A 19,136-nucleotide genomic window follows, 5' to 3' on the forward strand; every position below is an offset into this window, starting at 1 on the left:
AGATACCTTGATGTGGGCTTGCAAGAAAAAGCGCACACAGACACACACACACACACACACACACACACACACACACACACACACACACACACACACACACACACGGTTAAAACCACGGGAATTATCATTAGATGATCATAGTTCATGGTTAGAAATTTAAGACTCTGTAGATTTCTCATGTTTCATTTACCAATTCAGAAAAGCTATTTGCAGTGGGGAGTCAGTCACAGTCACCAGCCTCTGACAAGATCAGGGTCCGTAGCCACAATTGTACAGTGATAATGTATAAAGATTACTGTGACATCATAGAGGATAGGGAGGGTAGGAGAGAAGATAAAATAAAGGAGACAGACACATATCGTGCTAGCATGCTCACCTCCCAGGCGGCCATGATCTCAACAGCCAGGTCCGCGCAAAGAGTGGGAGAAGGAGAGACTATATTTCTAATCAAGGCCTATATATACTTAGGGGTGTGCAAGCCCCCTTGATTACAGGGAACCACATATGTCACAGAAAGGGGTTGTACCGGCAGTACAGCAATGGGAGGGGGACGATCGAGGGGTGCACACGCAATAGGAAGAGAGGGGACTAGGGGTGCACATGTGACAAGACGGACAGATCCTTGATTCAAGATGGCAGCCTAATCTTGGTCCTCCATGAGTTGGCTTGACCTACTCTGAGCTCTCCTTCAGGAAAGCAATCCACTATCCTTATCAGGAGGGAGCGGGCCACCTTAGGGTGGGACAGACTATACAGTCTGATTGCTCTAGATGCCTGATAACCCTCAGGGAGAATAACCTCTAAGCTGCTTGTGCTGACCTCCAAGTGCACAGTCATTTACCATGTGACACAAGCAGGATCCTAAGTTTGGCATATATTTGGGGGAGACAGCCTAGGGAAACACCCTTTTGCACCCCACAGGAGTCCATGGTTGGCACAGACAGTTAGTGAGCTGGCCGCAGCCCCACCCCACCAAAGAGAGGCGTGGCAAGCTGCTGCTTCCCATCAGGCCGCCAAGCCCAGCTCTGCTCTAGCCAGCATGGGCAGCCAGGCCTTCGGGCCCCTCGGCACAAACTGCTCGTTCGCTGCTTTCCTTTTTGTAAAGATGTTCTTAAAGAAATCTTGAAACATTATTTTAAATTAGATAAGCTTGTTAATGCGTGTTAATTTGCTTGAGCAACACTCTTAAGGTAAGAAAAACCTTATGACAACTTTTGAAGGATGTAAAGGAGATCTGGGGAAAAAATGAGAGTAAAAATCAGCACTAAACCCACTGCCACCAAGTCAATTCCTACTCGTAGCTACCCAATCTCTACAGGGTTCCAAGAATGTACGTCTGTAGGGGAGCAGAGCAGCTGGTGGGTTTGAACCACCGACCTCGTGGTTAGCAGACTAATGCTCATAACCAAAAGCACCACGAGGGTTCCCTTGGGATAAGAATCTCACTGCCATAGTCATTTTGGCCCCACCATAGTGACCCTATAGGACAGAGTAGACCTGCGCCCTGTGGTTTCTAACCTTTTTCCGGAGGAGAACGCCTTGTCTTTCTCAGGATGCAGTTAGCAGCCCAGCAGGTAGCCCACCACACCACCGGGGCTCCTTGAGAAGAATAGTAGTCAACTATCGTCTCTCTTACAGAGAAAAAGACACACGGGGGTGAGGTGGGGGGGTTACCTGGTGAAGGTCACAGAAGTTATAAGTCATAAAACGGGCCCTGTAAACAGGACCCAGATCCTAGTGGCAGGTCTCTTCTGAAAGTAGCAGCCGCTCCCCTTTAACATGCATACTTTCACTCTGCCTAGCTGGCGCCTTGCCCGCGCGTCTCACCTGACTTCCTCATGCTGAAGTGTCCTGTTCCTTCAGCTCAGTCATGCCCTGCGGGCGGCAGGGGTGGCAGGATGGAAGGTGCAAAGAGCTTGGGTGTCTTCTTTCTCCTTCCTTCCACTGTCCTTTAAGCAGAGATATTTTTACCAAAAGTTAGTTCTCTGCTTTGCTTTTCTGCTTCGTTCAGTAGAATGGAAGCTTCTCGAGGGAAGCCTTATATGCCACGGTGACCTCCAGGCCTTAGACTAGTGGCCCTTCCGTAGAAGCATTCACTAAGTAATGCCTGGACGAATGAATGAATGAAAGGCTGTGTTCAAATATACATCTCTCTGTTGCCTTTTCATTGTAAGAGTGGAATCGTAATTTTAACTAACTATGTAGTGTGCATCGCATAACTTATGAGGAGTCTTCAAAAAGTCTGTGGAAAAATGCTAATCTGGCATCGGCTGTGACTACAAAGCCTGCATTGTGCGATTGCAGTGATCATACATGCTTTGTGTCTTTGAACAACTTGTGTTCCTATCCTGATACTCTATAATAATGACACAGTTGTTTTTCCCAGTTCTGAAATTATTGTTTAGGAAAGAAGATGCGAGTTGTCCCTAAGTTGATTACTTTCCCCGCCAAGTGATTTGGAGAGATTCAGATGCTTGGTTGGAAAGTAGTATTTACAGCTAATTGAAATAAATTTGCATCAATTACGTATTACATCTACTGATATTTCCTGTTTAATTCCATGCTTGCTTGCTTTTGTAATTTAAGATGAGGTATTTTGCTAATTTTCAGTTCAGAGATTTTGGTGAGTGTCTGTTACGTGCTGACTGATTCCCTTTTCACAGGCAGTATGCAGGTGGTATAATTGCTTACATGTTGAGCTGCTAACTGCAGGGTTGGCAGTTCAAAACCAGTAGCTGCTCCACACGAGAAAGATGGGGCTCTCTACTCCTATAAAGAGTTCCAGCCTTAGAAAGCAACGGGGGCAGTTTTGCTCGGCCCTGCAGAGCCACTGGGAGTCAGAATTGACTCGATCGCAGTGGGTTGGGTTGGTCCCATCTTGGCCCCTCGCTGCGAAGTTGGCAGTTCAGAACAGCCAGTCCTTGGAAGGGAGATGAGGCTTCCAGTAAAACGTCCCTGTGAAAATCCACAGCCTCGAGCCCTACGTGGAGTCTCGTGGAGTCAGACATCAACTCCACGGCCGTGGGTTTGGGCTTACAAATGTACTGAATCTAAACTGTTTGCAGGGGCAAGGTCAGGGCTGTAGGGTGAGGGCATAAAGTTTCCCCGCAAGATTCCCTGAGGACAGTGCTTGCTGTACTTCAAGGGTGTTGTGGCGGGAAAAGAATCCCTGAGTGCAACTTTCTTAGCCTCTTTCTTACCACTGCAGTTTTCCGTGTCGTTCTGATAAGCACTCGTGATTGTCCTGTGTCCTTCGAGAAAATCTTCAAGGTTAGCCCTTTGGTCTCCCCAAACACAGTCACCATAACCTTCTAAGCTGACCTCTCTGTTCTGAATTAAACTGGCCCAGCAGATATTCTGGGAAGCCATTGTTTTGGTTGGATCTCATTTTGAAGGCACCCTAATGAGACACGTGTGTTCCTAAGAGCACCTGTCTGCGGCCACCCATGGTTGGCCTGTTTAAACACATTTGATTAGGAACAAACCCATGCATGTATATGAACTGGAGCAGTAGAAGCAGTATTGTTTTTTAACTTAACCCCATGTGTGTATAAAGAGAGAACTAAGTCAACTGATAAAAATTTAAAAGGATTTTTAAATACCAAATAATTTTTTCCCCTTCAGGTGGAGTATAATGACATATGAACTCAAATTGCCACCAAAAGCTCCTCTACTTCCGGGACCTCCAGGACAGTCGTCAGGGTTTTATGTAAGAACCTTTTACCTATTTATCATTTGAAATGGGGATAAATCCATAAAAAAATAAGAAGGCTTACACATAAAACACGATCACCTGTTGGCCTAATTTCTTGCAAATTATCTTGGTTGTGATTGGCAATGTCAAGTCCTCTCCCCAAAGAAAAGAACCCCCCAGCTCCAGCTTAGCAGATTTCCTGGGCCCCCCACACTGGGCAAGCCCTTTGCCTTGGTGTGCTGTGGTTGCTCCATCTCTAAAGTGAGGCCACCCTGTTCTAGATTAAGGGAGGCAGTCAGTGTGTGTATAGCAGCAGACATGTGAATTGCCCTTCTCCTGCCCTTGATGTTAGTTGCCTTCGAGCCAGTTAACCAGCTCTGACCACATTACAACAAATTAAGTGGTGTTTACTCTTGCGCTGTCTTTGTAATCATTGGTATACCCCAGTCCATTGTTGTGGCCACTGTGTGCTTTGAATGTCTCCACCCTAGGGGGCTCTTCCTCCAGCTCTATATTGGACATTATATGGGGGTGAGGGTGGGGTGTCATCCATAGGGTTTTCATTGGCTGGTTTTCAGAAGTAGATCCCCAGGCCCCTTCCTCCTAGTCTTAGTCTAGAAACACCACTGAAAGCTGTCCAACATGGGTCACCTGCTGCTATTTGAAATACTACCGGCATAGCTTCCAGTACCACAGCAACACACACACCACCACAATGCCAGAAAGTGCAGAAGGGTGGCAACCTACCCTTGGTCCTTCTTGAATATTCCACCTGCCTGCTTCCTCTGTACCACCAAGGATCCAAGGAAGGCCACCTGTCACAGGGCCAACTGATGACAGTGTCCGCTGGCCTGTACTCACACTCCAACTTGATTGCTGGGTATTAAGCCAGCTTCCTTAAACATCTCCAAGCATGCCAAGGCTACGGCCAGAGTATTCTGTGGTTCCTTACTGCATTACCGGCACTTCTGAAAGTACATCAGGACAGATCTTGGGGAAGCCTGTGAATCAAGACGAGATAAAGGGAGAAAGAGAGCCCCCTTCCTTGCTGGCCTGCTACAGACCAGAAAGGACTTTTTAGACGTGTCTTAAGATTCCGCCTTCCGATTAAACCTCAAAGCCTTCGGAGATTTAAAACAGAGCCTCCTTCTCAAAGGATTCTCTTGGACTCATTAAGACCATTTGATCTATGATGGCCCATGTCTCCCCCCTAGGGAAGTCAGCTGTGGCTGTTACAGTGGAAATCTTTGTTTTGTCCTTAAGAGAATCACGCTCTTGTCGACACCGAGAGAGGGAAAGGTAACCAGAGCATGGAGCTGCTCCTCCAAGGAGCGGATTCCGTTTTCTTAACTTACACCCCCGCCCGCCCACCCCACCCCCACCCGCTGCCTCTAAAATTACGGAAAATATCAAATTCCACCAAAAGGTAATGTAAATAACATCTGGTCCCACCACTCGGAGATACCCCGCTTTCGAAAGCCAATCTGTTTCTTGCAGCACCTTTTAAACGTGAATTGATATGACTACGTAGAGTGTGTCTTTGTAGCATTGGGCCTTTCTGCCGATGGTGTTTTTATAAACGTCACTGCTTTTCTCCTCACAAAGATGAAGGGAGAATTCTTTTGTCTCCCGATTTCAGAAGTGTCTGTTTCCTAATATATGAAAAAACGGTAGATAGTTTGCTTCTATCACATGGATGCGATCACTAAGTAAAGGCCCAGTTGTAGCTATAGGAGGAAGCTTCTATGTTTCCTATAAACAGATTTTAAATGAAACTGTCTAGTTTTGGCTTCTTAATAGCACTTAACCTTTGCAGAAAAGGGCTTGGGCCCACCCCGCTGACTGGCACTAGGAGAAAGCCTTCCTATGTGTGACCTTTTGGTCTTGACAGCCCCTCTGTTCTCTTTCCTACTGAAACTCAAACCCGCTGCCAGGGAGCTGATTCTGACACAGAGCCACGCTGCAGGGCAGAGAGTAGAACTGGAATCTTTACAGAGTAGAAGCCGCTTCCTCGTAGGGTACGGATCACTAGTGCCGGAGTGCTGAAGCACTCAGCTGCTAGCTGAAAGACTAGTGCTTTAAACCCACGCAGAGGCTCCACGGGAGGAAGACCTGCCTGTCTGCCTAGGAAAGGAGCCCTGGTGGCCTCATTGGGTACAGGTCGGGCTAGTAACTGCAAGGTCAACAGTTTGAAACCACCAGCTGCTCCATGGGAGAAAGAAGAGGCTCTCTACTGCCATGAAGAATTGCGGAGGGGGGTGGGGGGGGCAGATCCACCCTGTCCTAAAATGGCTCGATGGCGGTGAGGTTTTTTGCCGAGGATGCCACGGGGCTCTCTGTTCGGTGGGATGATGTAAGTCTGAATCAGCTCACCAGAAGCACTACCACACTATCAAGTAAGCTAAATACAGGTAGGCATCATAGCCCTTCTATGGCCCAAGAGACTTTCTAGCATTTAGATCAGGGGGCTTCAAAAGGCTCACGGAAAGTTCCATTCCATCAACGTTTGGAAGCCCCCTTAACACGTGTATATTTTCCAAACTTTTTATTGTAAATGAGGTGAGCCTCACAGAGCAGACCATCCGTTTTACATTCAAATTTCCTAACACATCTTGTTTCATCTCATTCATTGTAATCCCCTCATTAAACCACCACTTATTCTACGCCCACCCTGTGTGTCCGGGCTCCATTCCTCCGGCTTTCCTAACCCTCTGGCCTTTGTGGGTAAATGTTGCCCTGCTGATCTGATCTGAGCATTCCGAGGTGTGCACATCTCTCTAGTGTCTCTGCCCTCCCTCGCCTTCACCCCCCGCTGCCAAGTATTTTTAGATACAGTTTCCTTTTGAACTCCAGTACACATGATTGTAAAATTATTGTCTTCCCAGTTTGCTTTAAAATGATGCAAATGTGGTGGTACATATCCAGAAAGTTCTTTGTACAGCTGAAGGAAAGCAGGCCCAGTCCCAGCTGTGCGACTGTGGCTGTTTGAGCCCAGGGTGCATCTTGTGGGTAGTTCAGCCGTCCTCGTTTCTGCTGACCCTCTGTTACTGAATACCTCTGTCGTTTCTCTCCGCTCCCATTGTCTTGCTACTGTCATGTGTACCATCAAACCCCGTGTATGATTCATTCCCCTGGAGCTGCCAACTGTCTGGTACAAAGTCAAGCGTTAACAAAGAATTCTTCTTGTTCATTTTTTACCGAATATCAGCCCCTTTTGTGAGATTGGACATTTTCACATTAAAGCCTTCTGGCCTTGTGTATTTCTTGAAAGCCAGATTCTTACTGCTTTTAAATTACATTATGTGCGTTTTCCAGGGGCCATCTGTATTTATATATATTATTTATTTCGACACATACTTTAGACATGTTTTATATATGTCAATCATTGGGCAAATCTGCTTCACATGACCTCTTTAGTGTTACAAACAAGTTACTTTCAGGACGAGAGTGCACCTGATCCCAAGCCATGCTATTTTCACGCACCTCCTATGCATGTGAAAGTTGGACATTGAATAAGGAAGACATAGAAGGAGTGATGCATTTAAATTATGGTGCTGAGTGAAAAATACTGAAAGAACCATGGGCTGCCAAAGAGCAGGCAGATCTGTCTCGGAGGACATACCGTCAGAACGCTCCTTAGAGGCAAGGACGGCAAGAGGCAAGACTTTGTCGCATCTTCTTTGCACACGTCGTGAGAAGAGTCCAGTCCCTGGAAAAGGGCATCATGCTCCGTCAGCAAAAAAAGAGGAAGACCATGGAGGCGATGGATGGATCCAGTGGCTGCCACGTGGCTACAGTGGTGGGAGGGTGCTGGCTCGGGTGGGGTCCTCTTCTGTTGTACAGGGGCCCCCTGTGGTTTGGAGCCAACTCCCAGACACCAACAGCCACACCACCCGCCAGATCACAGACCACAGTCACAGGCGTCTAGTAGATCAGCCGATGGTTGCTGATTGACCCGGCACTCCATCCATCAGCTGTTAAACAGAAGAATTAAAGCATTCAATCTATACGTAGTGTTTTCTCTGTGTTTGGCACACTGTAAAAGTCCGTGGGTGGTATAGCAGCTGTACCACTCTGTGTTGCTAACTTACTCCAAGCCTTCCCAGAGACATCTTGAAAGAGAGGCCTGGCAACCTAATCTCCCCAAATCAAGTGTTGCAAATCCTCTCTGACACACAGGTCCACTCTGGCATGATGGCTCACCATGAGTCAGAATCGGCGTGGTAGCAACTGTTATCAGTAGAACACAATAAAAAATGCAGCTATTATGACTTACCTTCCTAACCTTGATCAGTGATTGCACAGTAGATGACGTGTATAATTTCATTCTGGGGCATAGACATCATTTTATTCCCTTGGAGGAAAATGATTGCCTTTTTTATCATTGGATTTTTAAATGGACAAAAAAGTTAAATATTGATTCAAGTGATACAAGTTATAGTTTATAATCTTTCTCCCTACCTTCTTTGGCTTTGTGGCACCCCCCACTCTGTAAGGAAAAGAAAACCAGTCTTTTCCCACAATACCCTCTCTGCTTTCCTTCCAGCTGTGTTTTCTTTTTCCTGATTTTAGTTTAAAATGTGGCCAGTACACTATTGTGTGTCACCTTGGGGTTCCTGACTTTTTTTTTCCTATATAAAGTTCCTTCTCCATGTGTCCTGCCTTTGAGGGAAATAAGATAGAAATTTAGAGGGGTAAGATTCTGACCAGCTAGTGATGGACTTGATCACATGAATTAGAAATGGGGTTCCTGTGGGGAGAGGCCAGTCCAGAAAGGAGGCTGACTGAATCTTCCGTCGAACTAAACAGGGCCCAGTGGTGGGCAGCCGAGGAAGGGCGTGTGAGCCAGGCAAGAGCCCAGGCTAGCCTGTAGAGAGCAGCCGGCTTCGGCCGGGAAATGTTGAGCTGTGTGGCGTGGAAGTAGTGACAACTCTGACTATGGTGCTGTTTGTGTGTTGCACCCACTCCCACACATGAGGAAGATGTGTTCTTTCAAAGGATGCTAGCACATAACAAATCCAAACCCACTGCTGTCGTGGACCTGATTCTGACTCATAGTGACCCCGTAGGACAGAGTAGAACTGCCCCCGAGGGTTTCCGAGGCTGAAGTCATTATCCAAGTAATGCCTCCTCTTTCTCCCTCAGAACAGCTGCTCGGGTCCCCTGCTGACCTTTCAGATTGCAGCCACTGGGCCACCAGGCCTCCTTGGGATGCCCAGGTTCTCGTCAGAGAGAACGAAGGTCCTCACTGCACTGTGGGCATTTCAGTTGTGTCATTATTGGAAAGGAATGGTTGGTCACGTCATGGTCTTATGGGTACCTGCAGCCTGACGGGCCTTTTTGTGAAGTGTAGTGAACCAGGATTTCAGAGAATCTTCATAGAGTTGTGTAGTCAGCCCCGCAATTGAGGGGCGGTATCATCAGCCCTCCCAAGACTCCAGGGTGGCCCTTCTCAGTGACCATCCTCACTCCCACCACCACCCACCCCACCACCACCGCCCCGTCACTACTGTCCTGAGCTTCTTCCTGTGGCTCACTTTCGTCTGCCTGTTTCTGCGTTGGATAAGCTGGAAGTGTTCCGGGTGTGTACTTTTGTTTCTGGATCCTTTTCCTGAACCGAGTACGCGTGAGAGCCATCTGTATTGAGGTGTCCGTGGTTAATCAGTTATTCTCATTACCCCAAAGCATTCCCTTGGCATGCATGTCCTGAAATTTGTTGTCCATGCCACTATCGAATGGATTCGGCTGTGAACATTCTAGAACTTGCTTTTGGTCAAGCTGTATTTGCATTCCTTGTGAGTGTACACAGTGTCAGGTAAACTGCTGGGTCCTATAGGATGTCTGGAGTCCCGGGGTGGTTCAAATGGTTCGCACGCCTCACTGAGAGGCTGAAGGTTTGAGTCTACCCAGAGGCGCCTCACAAGAATGTCTGGTGATCTACTTCCAACGTGGCTGACCTTGAAGCCTTCGTGACGCACATGTCTACACTGACACACTTGGGTCACCATGAGTCAGTGGTGATTAGATGGCAGCTAGTGGGTTACAGTACGTATGCATGTGTTCAAGGAACCCTCCTGGCGTGGGTGTTAGACATTGGGCTGCAAGGCCAGCTGTTCAAAGCTACCAGGTGCTCTGCAGGAGAGAGATGAGGCTGTCTGCTTCCATACAGACGTGCAGTCTTGACAGCCCTGGGTTGCGATCAGAACCCACGCAATGGTGGAGAGTTGGGGTTTCTGGGTATACGGATCCTCCCGAGCAGTTTTCTGAAATGTTTGTGCCAATCTGTACTCCTACCCGCAGTGCACGAATCTCTCACCAAAAGACAATATTTATCTATCCTCCACCGGCTTCCTTTTAGATATTTCATTATCACCATTGCTGGGTCTCACAGGAAATTGTCCCAGGTGTGGAGCAGTAACAACTGAGCGGTATAAATGCCAGAAATGACAATATAGGGTGGGTGTTTAGCCTTTTTTGCTTTTCTCTCTTTTTTCCAGATGACCATTTATGAAGACTCGGTTGAAACTCATCTTCAAACGATCCTCAGCGCCGACGAGCGCACCGTGATCCTATCATCAGCCAAGTGAGTCCTGCTTGCCCTTGAACGTGATGTAGATTTGCCCCCACTTGGAAGCCATTCAACCAACCCCTAACTCACAGCCCAGACTTCATCACAGCCAAGGCCGCAAGGCATCTCCTACCCTAAAGCCCATTGCCACAGTTGCTTCCATAGCGACTCTATGCAGCTTCCAAGACTGAATCTTCTCAGGAGCAGATAACCTCCTTTCTCTCCGAGGGGTGGCTGGTAGGTTTGAACCACTGACCTGGTAGGTTGCACAACCCCTAACCTATAGCACCATCAGGACTCCTTTTCTTACACTAAACCGCATGCTGTGGAGTGGCTCCGACTCATAGTGACTCTACAATATTTCCAAAGCTTTATGGGAGCAGATGGCCTCATCTCTCTCTCTTGAAGCAACTGGTGAATTTGAACTGCCAACCTTGAGGTTAGCAGTCCCACACACCAAAGCTGCTTGTTTTCACACTAAGGTCAGGCTGTGAATTAGAACTGTATACACTGTTCTAATGCCCTAGAGATGGCACTTGAAGACAGTTAGGAACTGATCTCTTGCATAACCTGGGGATTACCTGTACCCAGTTTTCTCCTAGACATCCAGGGGACAGGCGGCCCTGTGCAGACAGTGTTAGACATCCCACGCTGGCAGGCCACAGCGCAGCTGCTCGCCACGCTGGGTTCTCAGGCTCGCCCCCCTTGGCAGAGGAGGAAGGCAGCACCTGGACGGAGCAGGAGTACACACAGTCTTATAGCGTTACTCACGAGGGCACACAGTTTAGATATGACCCTCCCTAACCGAATAACAGAGTGTGACATCATGGATAAGGGGGGAGACAACTGTATTTTTTTATGCTTAATTTGAAACTTCCTTTTTTTCAAAAAAAGGATAGAATATGGTTTGAGAGTTTAATCTGAGTTCCATGTAAAGAAGTATTAGGATTAATTATAACACGGAAGACATGGTTCATTATCATTTGTGAATTTCCATAAACGTGATGAGATTTTTTCCAAAATGGCACTCCTCAGCATGTGGAATTATGTGTTAATTCCAAGTTATCAGATTTTCGTTAAGTTGATTTAGGATCCGGAGCCAGAAACACTCGATTTTGTTATCCACAGTGTTGTCCGCAAGTTCAAATTCAGGTGGAAGCTTCTACGCTGAGGTCTTGAGCGCTGAAAGGAGACCAGGGCAGGTGGGTGACGTCAGCTGGAATTTTCAGCCAACCGGGAGAAATAAGAAGTTTGTAGGGCTCTGGTTCATCAAGAAAGAAAACTACCGTTTTCATGAAGGGGAAGAAAACGAGAGAAGAAGAGAAGGAAGGAAACATGATGAAAGGGAAAAGAAATTTGGAGCATGTTTTATATTTAATTTGAAAAGAAAGCCAAGTCATTGTAGACAGATCTGCTTGTGACAAAAGTACCCATGTCATAGCAGGAGCCTTCAGTGACATAATGCTCCAGGCTCAGGGAGCAAGAGGGAGCAGAGGCTACAGGTGTAAGTCCAGGAGGGTCACTGGTGGACAGGGCAGAGGTGGACTATGGACTGTGTGTGTGTTTGGTGGGCACCGTGGCGGGTTGGGCTTTGTTTGTCTGGTTGCTTTGTGGTGGGGTATACAAATCCCTCTGTCCCAGGCCCCAGCATTCCCTGCTTCTGTCTCCTCTCAGGCCTCTTGGACTCTGTGTAGACATTAGATCTTTGTCCTATGGATTTGAGTGTATCTTTATAGAATACTTTTGAGGATGTTGATAGAAAACATGACAAATTGAAATGGCAGCACTTTTTCTAGTTATAACAAATTATAAAATAGTTATTCTTTGTGTAATATAGTTAAGCAAATCTTTTATGTGTCTCTTCCCATGGTCTAGATGTAAGCAAAGACATTATCTTGACCTTCGTGTGTCTGATAAGCTTGATGACTGCCTCCTATACAGTGTACATCTTACCCTTAAATAGGATTGAATTGATGACATGGATTTTGGACAAATACAAATAGGAGCACGATAGCGAACACTCCTTCATCTCTCTCAGTTTCAATCCCTGTGTGATATGGCATTTTTAACAATGGGAACTATCTTCAAATAAAATTTTGTATAGATAGAATACCAGTTTTAAAGAAAATTGTTGGCTTGAGTAAACTAGATAGGTTTAAGCTGTCAAGATAGTTTATTATGAGGGTGATAATGCAACCAGGTCACAGCTGACAGTCGTAGTCTCAACTTTCAGTGCAGTTTGCAATACTGTCTGTACTCTATCATGGTCATATGGTTGTAAGGAAGTTGCCCTCAATTACACTAAAATGGCAGAAGATGTTTTCATCCAAGATTTGCACAGAAAATAGTTTATGCTGAAGTAAAAATTAACATGTCATTTGTCTGGAATGGCCATCTGAGCATTTGGGGAAAAAATAGCATTCAGCATTTTGAAATGAAATCCATCTGAGGAGCCCTTCGAGTCCCTCTGGGGAAAAGCGCAGACCGCAGTGTGGTACTGGAAGAAGAGTGAGGTCCAGAGCCCTAGTCGAGACTCGTCCATTCGTTAGCTTGATGATTTTTCTTTATCAAGTGTAAGCATGGAAAGAATGCCTGCCTGCCTGTCTGGAGGATTGACTTGAATGATGAAATGGCTATGTTGTTGGGTGGTGCTGTCCACTAGGTTCCAATTCAGCGTGACCCTGTGCACAACAGAGCGAAACGCTGCCTGGTCCTGGGCTTAGAAACAACAGAGGACCATATTAAACCGTGTTATGTTACCACGTGCATCACCCAAAGCCCCCACGTTCCCCCAGCATCGTCCTGGTTCCTTGTCTAGGCTCTGCCCCCATCCCTATGCCTTTAAGCAGAATCCATTCCCTCCCTGGTTGGCAGACCCACTTGACTGCCTGCGTACCTTGTATAACTCCAGATTCCCTGGCCTGCATGAAAATCCTGGGGGAGTTGCCATTAAGAGGTTCCAGTCAGAAGGGGACTATGATGTCATTTATATTTTTGGTGCGGACATTTTCAGTCACACAGAAACCGTAATGAGATGGTTGTGTGCTATCCACTCAGTGCTGACTCATCGCAGCCGTAGGGGACAGACCGAGTGGGCCGACCCCATAGCGTTTCCAGAGCTTGAGTCTTTATAGACAGGACGTCTGGTGGCCTAGTGGACTATGTACCAGGCTGCTAACCAGAAAGTCAGCAGTCTGAAGCCACCGCCGCTCCTCGGGGGAAGGATGAGGCTTTCCATTCCTGTTAAGATGAACCGTTTCAGAAACCCACAGCGCCAGTTCTGTGCTATCTTCAGGGTCGCGATGAGGCAGAGTCGACATGATGGCATGCATCTGTCTACCTGTGACAGAAGCAGCCTGGCCCGGAGCAGCTGGTGGGTTTGAGCCTTCGCGTCAGCAGCTGAGGATGTAGCTGCTGTAACCTGGGGATTCAGTTATTTCAGTTAGCCTGCACTTACGACATTCATTAATTGACATATTAGCCATGCGAATGGAAGGCAGCTTTTCTATTCGTATTCTCAACACTCAAAAACCGTTGAAAAACAAGGCTGCTGGGAATTATTTTATGAAATAGTTGTAAACATGCACAGGAGAAATACGTGAGGGCTTCAAAAACTTAGTGGGAAGTCTTACCGATTCAGTAGGGTGTTGCCTAAGTTATCTCATACAAAGATTCCAAATCTGAAAGTCCATGGTTCTCTGGTTCCAGTTTTATTATTTTATGCCTGCCAAGGACCACATTTTCCGAAATTTTTGTCTATAGAACAAATTGCATTTGTTTATTAACTATATTTTTCATTTCTGGTTCTTGGAAGGTAGCTCATGTTACCATACTCAGCTGATAAAATTCCAACCAGAGTCAGAGAAATGAAGTAGACTACCTTAGAGCGACCCTGCAGAACAGAGGAGAACGGCCCTGCGGGGCTCCCACACGGAATCTCGGTGGCAGGAACAGGCCTCATCTTTGTCCTGTGGTGGTTTTGAGCAGCCCACCTCGAGGCCAACAAGTAACCCCTGCGCCACCAGGGCTCCGCTTGCCTCCACCCAGCAAACAGCAGGCATCCCAGGTGTGGCCCGTTTGTCTTCTAGATGACAGGCGTGGAGGTTCGTAAGAAGGGCCGCGTGTCCGGCGATGTTTCCATTCAAGTGGAAGTATCTGGAGAGACCTTGATGCCACCCATCCGACAGGGAAGAGAGTGTAGAAAAGGACGGAGTAGAGACGGAGTAGAGTAGTTGAACAGACAAAACTACTAGATCCCGGTGAGGTTTTTGGGTTGTTACTGTTTTTCAAACTCCCTAACCGATAGCAATGAAAGCGAGCATTGACCATTGCAAAACATTCCAATGCCCTTCAATGGTTACTGAGCAGGCCTCCCCCGCCCTTTTTAGCAGGTGTCTGTGCCATATTGTATAGGCAGACTGGTAGGTTCTTTTTTGGGGCTTGGGATGCTGTTTTCAATCCAACCACAGCTCTAACAACTTTTGGAAGACAAATTATTTTAGTGTGTTTTTTCTTTCAGTCTATTTCTATGACAACAAAATGAAAAACAAATACCCTATATACTCGAGTATAAGCCAAGTTTTTCAGCACATTTTTAATGCAATTTTTGTGGTAAAATTAGGTGCCTCGGCTGATATTCGGGTCAGCTTATACTCGAGTATGGTAAACTATACATTGCTAATAAGAAGATCTAAATAAATTTGTTTTGCATTATGTTGTACTGGTTATCTAAAGGGGGGGACAAATGAATTATTTTTTTTCAGAGACTATAATTCAACTCAAATGGCTGGTTGGGTCTCAGGACAATACACAACCACTTTCCCCTTCGGGGAACCTACCCCCCTCCCCCCCCAGCCCCATTATGAAAATTGGCTTTACTCTGCTTCCCGTTTACAAAAGCTCTGGAGTAATACCTGTTCCTGCTAACCGAAAGAAATCCAGAGAGGGTCTCGCTTTATAGAAAACAAAGGGGGAGGGGTGAATAGAGCAAAAGTAGCATTTAGCACTTAGAGAAGCAGCGTTCCTCACGGAGCTCCTTTGCAGGGTACCAGCCCGCACAATCGAACGGGTCCAAGAGGTGGTTGTGTAATTGAGGGGTGAAATTAAAGAGACAGACAAGCTATGGAGTGCGAATGATCACCTCTGGACGGCCATGATCGCCGCAGCCAGGTCCACGCAGAGAGAGAATATATTTCCAATCACGGCGTATATACATTTTCGTGGACATGCAAGCCCCCTAATTTCATCATAACCAGGAAGGGTTGTACCATAGGCATATATGCAGTAGCAGGGGGGTGAACGAGGGGCGTACATGCAATAGGAAAGGGAGGCACTAGAGGTTCACGTGTGACAAGATGGGCGGACCCTAGATTCAAGATGGCAGCTTAATCTTGGTCCACCTTGAGTTGGCTTGACCTTGTCTTTGGGCTCTCCTTCAGAAGGGGAGCAATCCACTATCCTTATCAGCAGGGAGTGGGCCGGACTATAGAGTCTGGTGGCCGTACCCGCACGGAGATGACCGTTAAGCACCTGACCTCTCAGTGTACAGTCGTTTACCGTGTGTTGCGAGCAGCGTCTTAGGTTTGGTATACAATGTTGGGTGGGAAACCTGGGAGAAAACCTTTCTGTATCGCACACTCCTTCTCCAGGAACTAAGTGTACTCAGCCGCCGTGGCTTTGACCGTGACTGCACAGTGAGGCTAGTGTTGAGTCAAGTTCTATGTGTTATTTGGTAGGGAATTTGGCCGGAGGGGTGGGGTGTCTTGGACGGTTCAAAAATGTTTCCCATAGAAATGAATGGTAATTGCTTCCTCATTTTATACCATTTTGGCTTAGGAAAAATTTCATAGGAAGGCTCTGCTTTCAGATGGTGGGAAACACCTATGTATTGCCGGGATACCCAGGTGATAATTAACAGTAAAGCAGCAGTGACAACATGCCCTCCTTCTACAGAGCTGTAGGAAATAATGTTCTGTCAATACCATCTAAAAGTACTCTTCTCAAGAATTTAAATAGTTAAAAGAAAGGCTTTGCTTTATTTAATTCATGAAAAGTTTCTTTTTTTACCCTGATATGGTCTAGAACAGCGGTTCTCAGCCTACGGGTAGTGACCTCTTTGGTGGTCGAATGACCCTTTCACAGGGGTCGTTCAATTCATAACTAGCAGAATTACAGTTATGAAGTAGCAACAAAAATAATGTTATGGTTGGGGGGTCACCACCACATGAGGAACTGCATTAAAGGGCCACGGCAGTAGGAAGGTGGAGAACCACTGGTCTAGAACTTACCCAGGACTTGTTACACAGCCAGAAGATGCATGGAGTTAATGTATATACAAGTGTCACAGACATTGCCGAAGTCTGTCCAGCTGCCCTTCTGGACATCTGTAACTATGCTTACAATTCAAAGGAAATGAACCGACCAAGTTTACTGACGTGTACCGTTTCTTTTCCTTGAAGCATATTATGTGAAACTGTAAAGGACTTCGTGGCCAAAATCGAGAAGGAATATGGGAAAGCGCTGGAGAGCCCTGATGATGCAGACATGGCCAGTAAAGTAAGAGGGACACATTCTGGGTATCCAGGGGTTTGACGACAGTTGTTAATGCTGGCCTGCATTTCACTGTAGTGCTAAACTGATGAAGTCGTTTTTCTGCCGAAGAGCTTATTAAATCAAGAGAAAAATTACTTTTGAACAGATAGAATTTTTTTCCTTTCATTCATATTCTGTTTTATGCCTATGCTGAAATAGGGAGGAAAGTTGCTTTGTTGAAAATCATCAGAATTTTTTTCCTTTCATTCATATTCTGTTTTATGCCTATGCTGAAATAGGGAGGAAAGTTGCTTTGTTGAAAATCATCGACAGGTTGATTTTTGTAGCTTGACCCCCTTCTCCTCTAACTGACATGCCCATCATCAAGGTCACAGAAGGATGCCGTGGGGACATCCATCTCCAGTGCCATCGTTACAATACCTCAGACTCGCTGGGAAGCTGGGAGGAGTAGTGAGTTATGTAGTGAGTTGCTAACCACATCAGCAGTTCGAAACCACCGGCCACTCCAAGGAAGAGAGATGAGGCTGTCGTGTAAAGATTCAGGTTTGGCCACCCACAGGGGCAGTCTAGTCTGCCCTGCCACTTTGCTATAAGTCAGAATCAACCCGATGACCTCACGTTTGGCTTTCTCGGTCAGCGCTATGGCCTTCTGCCCTCTTCAGGGTTCTGTGTCTTGACGTTTTCCCCCTTCTTGTGCTGTCTGGGGCTAAGCTTTGACCATTTGCCTGAACCTTAAAAGCTACTGACTTTGCTTTGCCTAAGTTCATGACAGGACATGCTCAGGAGAGGCCTAGTTACAGTGGGCTCACAAAGGAATTAGCTCCCCCGGGTCCGTCTACCCATGGTGGTTTAATTGAGTGGAAGGAAAAGAAAATAGAATTTCAGCCTCTTTCTGTTGTTGTTCTACTCCGGGAAGGGTTTCAGGAAGAAGAAACCCAATCGAGCCCCACTTTTTTCCGCCGGACTATTTCTGCTGTAACTTTGTCTTGGCATCTCATCAAAGGCAAATACATAGAAGAAGAAAGAGCTGGAAGTTGTGTGGCGATAAAGGTACATTAAGGGCAGCAGCAAGGGCATCAGACCTAAATGCTTTTTTACCCCTCATAATAAAAGTTTAAAAGAGAAAGAAAGTCAAGAGCAGAGGGCTTGTTTGCATTTCTCTCCTCTGTCCCCTCATGCCTCTCCTGCTTCCTCTTTCTTGGAGCCCGTAACCCCTGTAGGGCCGTCACCTCCTTTGCAAACCAGCACTCTGAGCGCAAGCTCACCTCCAGGTTAGGATGCCCAAAATGGTTCCACACACGGACTGCTTTTTTTATTAAAAAGTTACCTGGTTTTTTGTGCGATCGATGGTAATTTCGGGTAATGTATACTTTTTGGGTGATGTGTGGCTTCATAGTAAAAAAATTGATTCTTTTTTTTTTAATCATTTTATTAGGGGCTCATACAACTCCTATAACAATCTATACATACATCCATTGTGTAAAGCACATTTGTACATTCGTTGCCCTCATCATTTGCTCTCCACTTAAGCCCCTGGAATCAGCTCCTCATTTTTTCCCTCCTTCCCTGCTCCGCCCTCCCTCATGAGCCCTTGTTAATTTATACATTATTATTTCGTCATATCTTACCCTGTCGACGTCTCCCTTCACCCACTTTTCTGTTGTCCGTCCCCCAGGGAGGAGGTCACATGTAGATCCCTGTAATTGGTTCCCCCTTTGTACCCCACCCTCCCTGCACTCTTTTTTGTTTTTTTCATAAGGAAAAACACCTGTGTAATGATTATACATTTACACATCCAGTAGAGTCTGACTGCTTCTGGAAGTATAAATCAATGCCATTCACATGAAAATTGTGCTTTTTTGGTTGTTTCCTCAAGGTTATAAATTATTTAGCCTCCAAATAGTTTCCTAAAGCGTAGTTATAATAGTCAGGAGCACTCCCACAGGCTTCTTTCCTGCTTATACATTCCTCCTTCCTTCCAGTTCCCATCCAGTGGACTCCAGCTCATGGCGCCCCCTATGTGTGTCTGGAGAGGACGGTGCCCCCTAGGGTGCTCAATGACTGAGTGTCTCAGAGGGATCACCAGGCCTTTCTTCTGAGGCACCTCTAGGAGAAGTTGGACCTCCAACCTTTAGATCAGCAGCCAAATGCATTAAACACCCACCCTCTGTATGTTAATGTAAAATAAGCATTTCCCCACCTCTCAAATCTAGAATTTCACGTTAGGTAATTCCTGAACTAGATGATCTCTAAAATTAGAAGGCTAATGAACATGTGAACGTTAGTGTTTCTCCCTAGTAGTGAAACTCTCAAAACAAATTA

At 46.3% G+C, this 19,136-nt stretch overlaps 1 protein-coding gene across 1 annotated transcript in view; it reads left to right on the forward strand.

The window, feature by feature from the left end:
• Positions 1 to 19,136, forward strand: part of DGKH (diacylglycerol kinase eta) — a 138,164-nt gene that overhangs the window by 73,326 nt on the left and 45,702 nt on the right. The window contains exons 11-13 of the mRNA XM_045287092.1: positions 3,625 to 3,709; positions 10,192 to 10,277; positions 16,721 to 16,817. Coding sequence (XP_045143027.1) covers positions 3,625 to 3,709; positions 10,192 to 10,277; positions 16,721 to 16,817 — 268 coding nt within the window. The remainder of the gene's footprint in view (positions 1 to 3,624; positions 3,710 to 10,191; positions 10,278 to 16,720; positions 16,818 to 19,136) is intronic.

Source organism: Echinops telfairi, unplaced genomic scaffold (genome assembly GCF_000313985.2).
Source record: "Echinops telfairi isolate 266 unplaced genomic scaffold, ASM31398v2 ScPeMD7_11;HRSCAF=52, whole genome shotgun sequence".
NCBI lineage: Eukaryota > Metazoa > Chordata > Mammalia > Afrosoricida > Tenrecidae > Echinops > Echinops telfairi.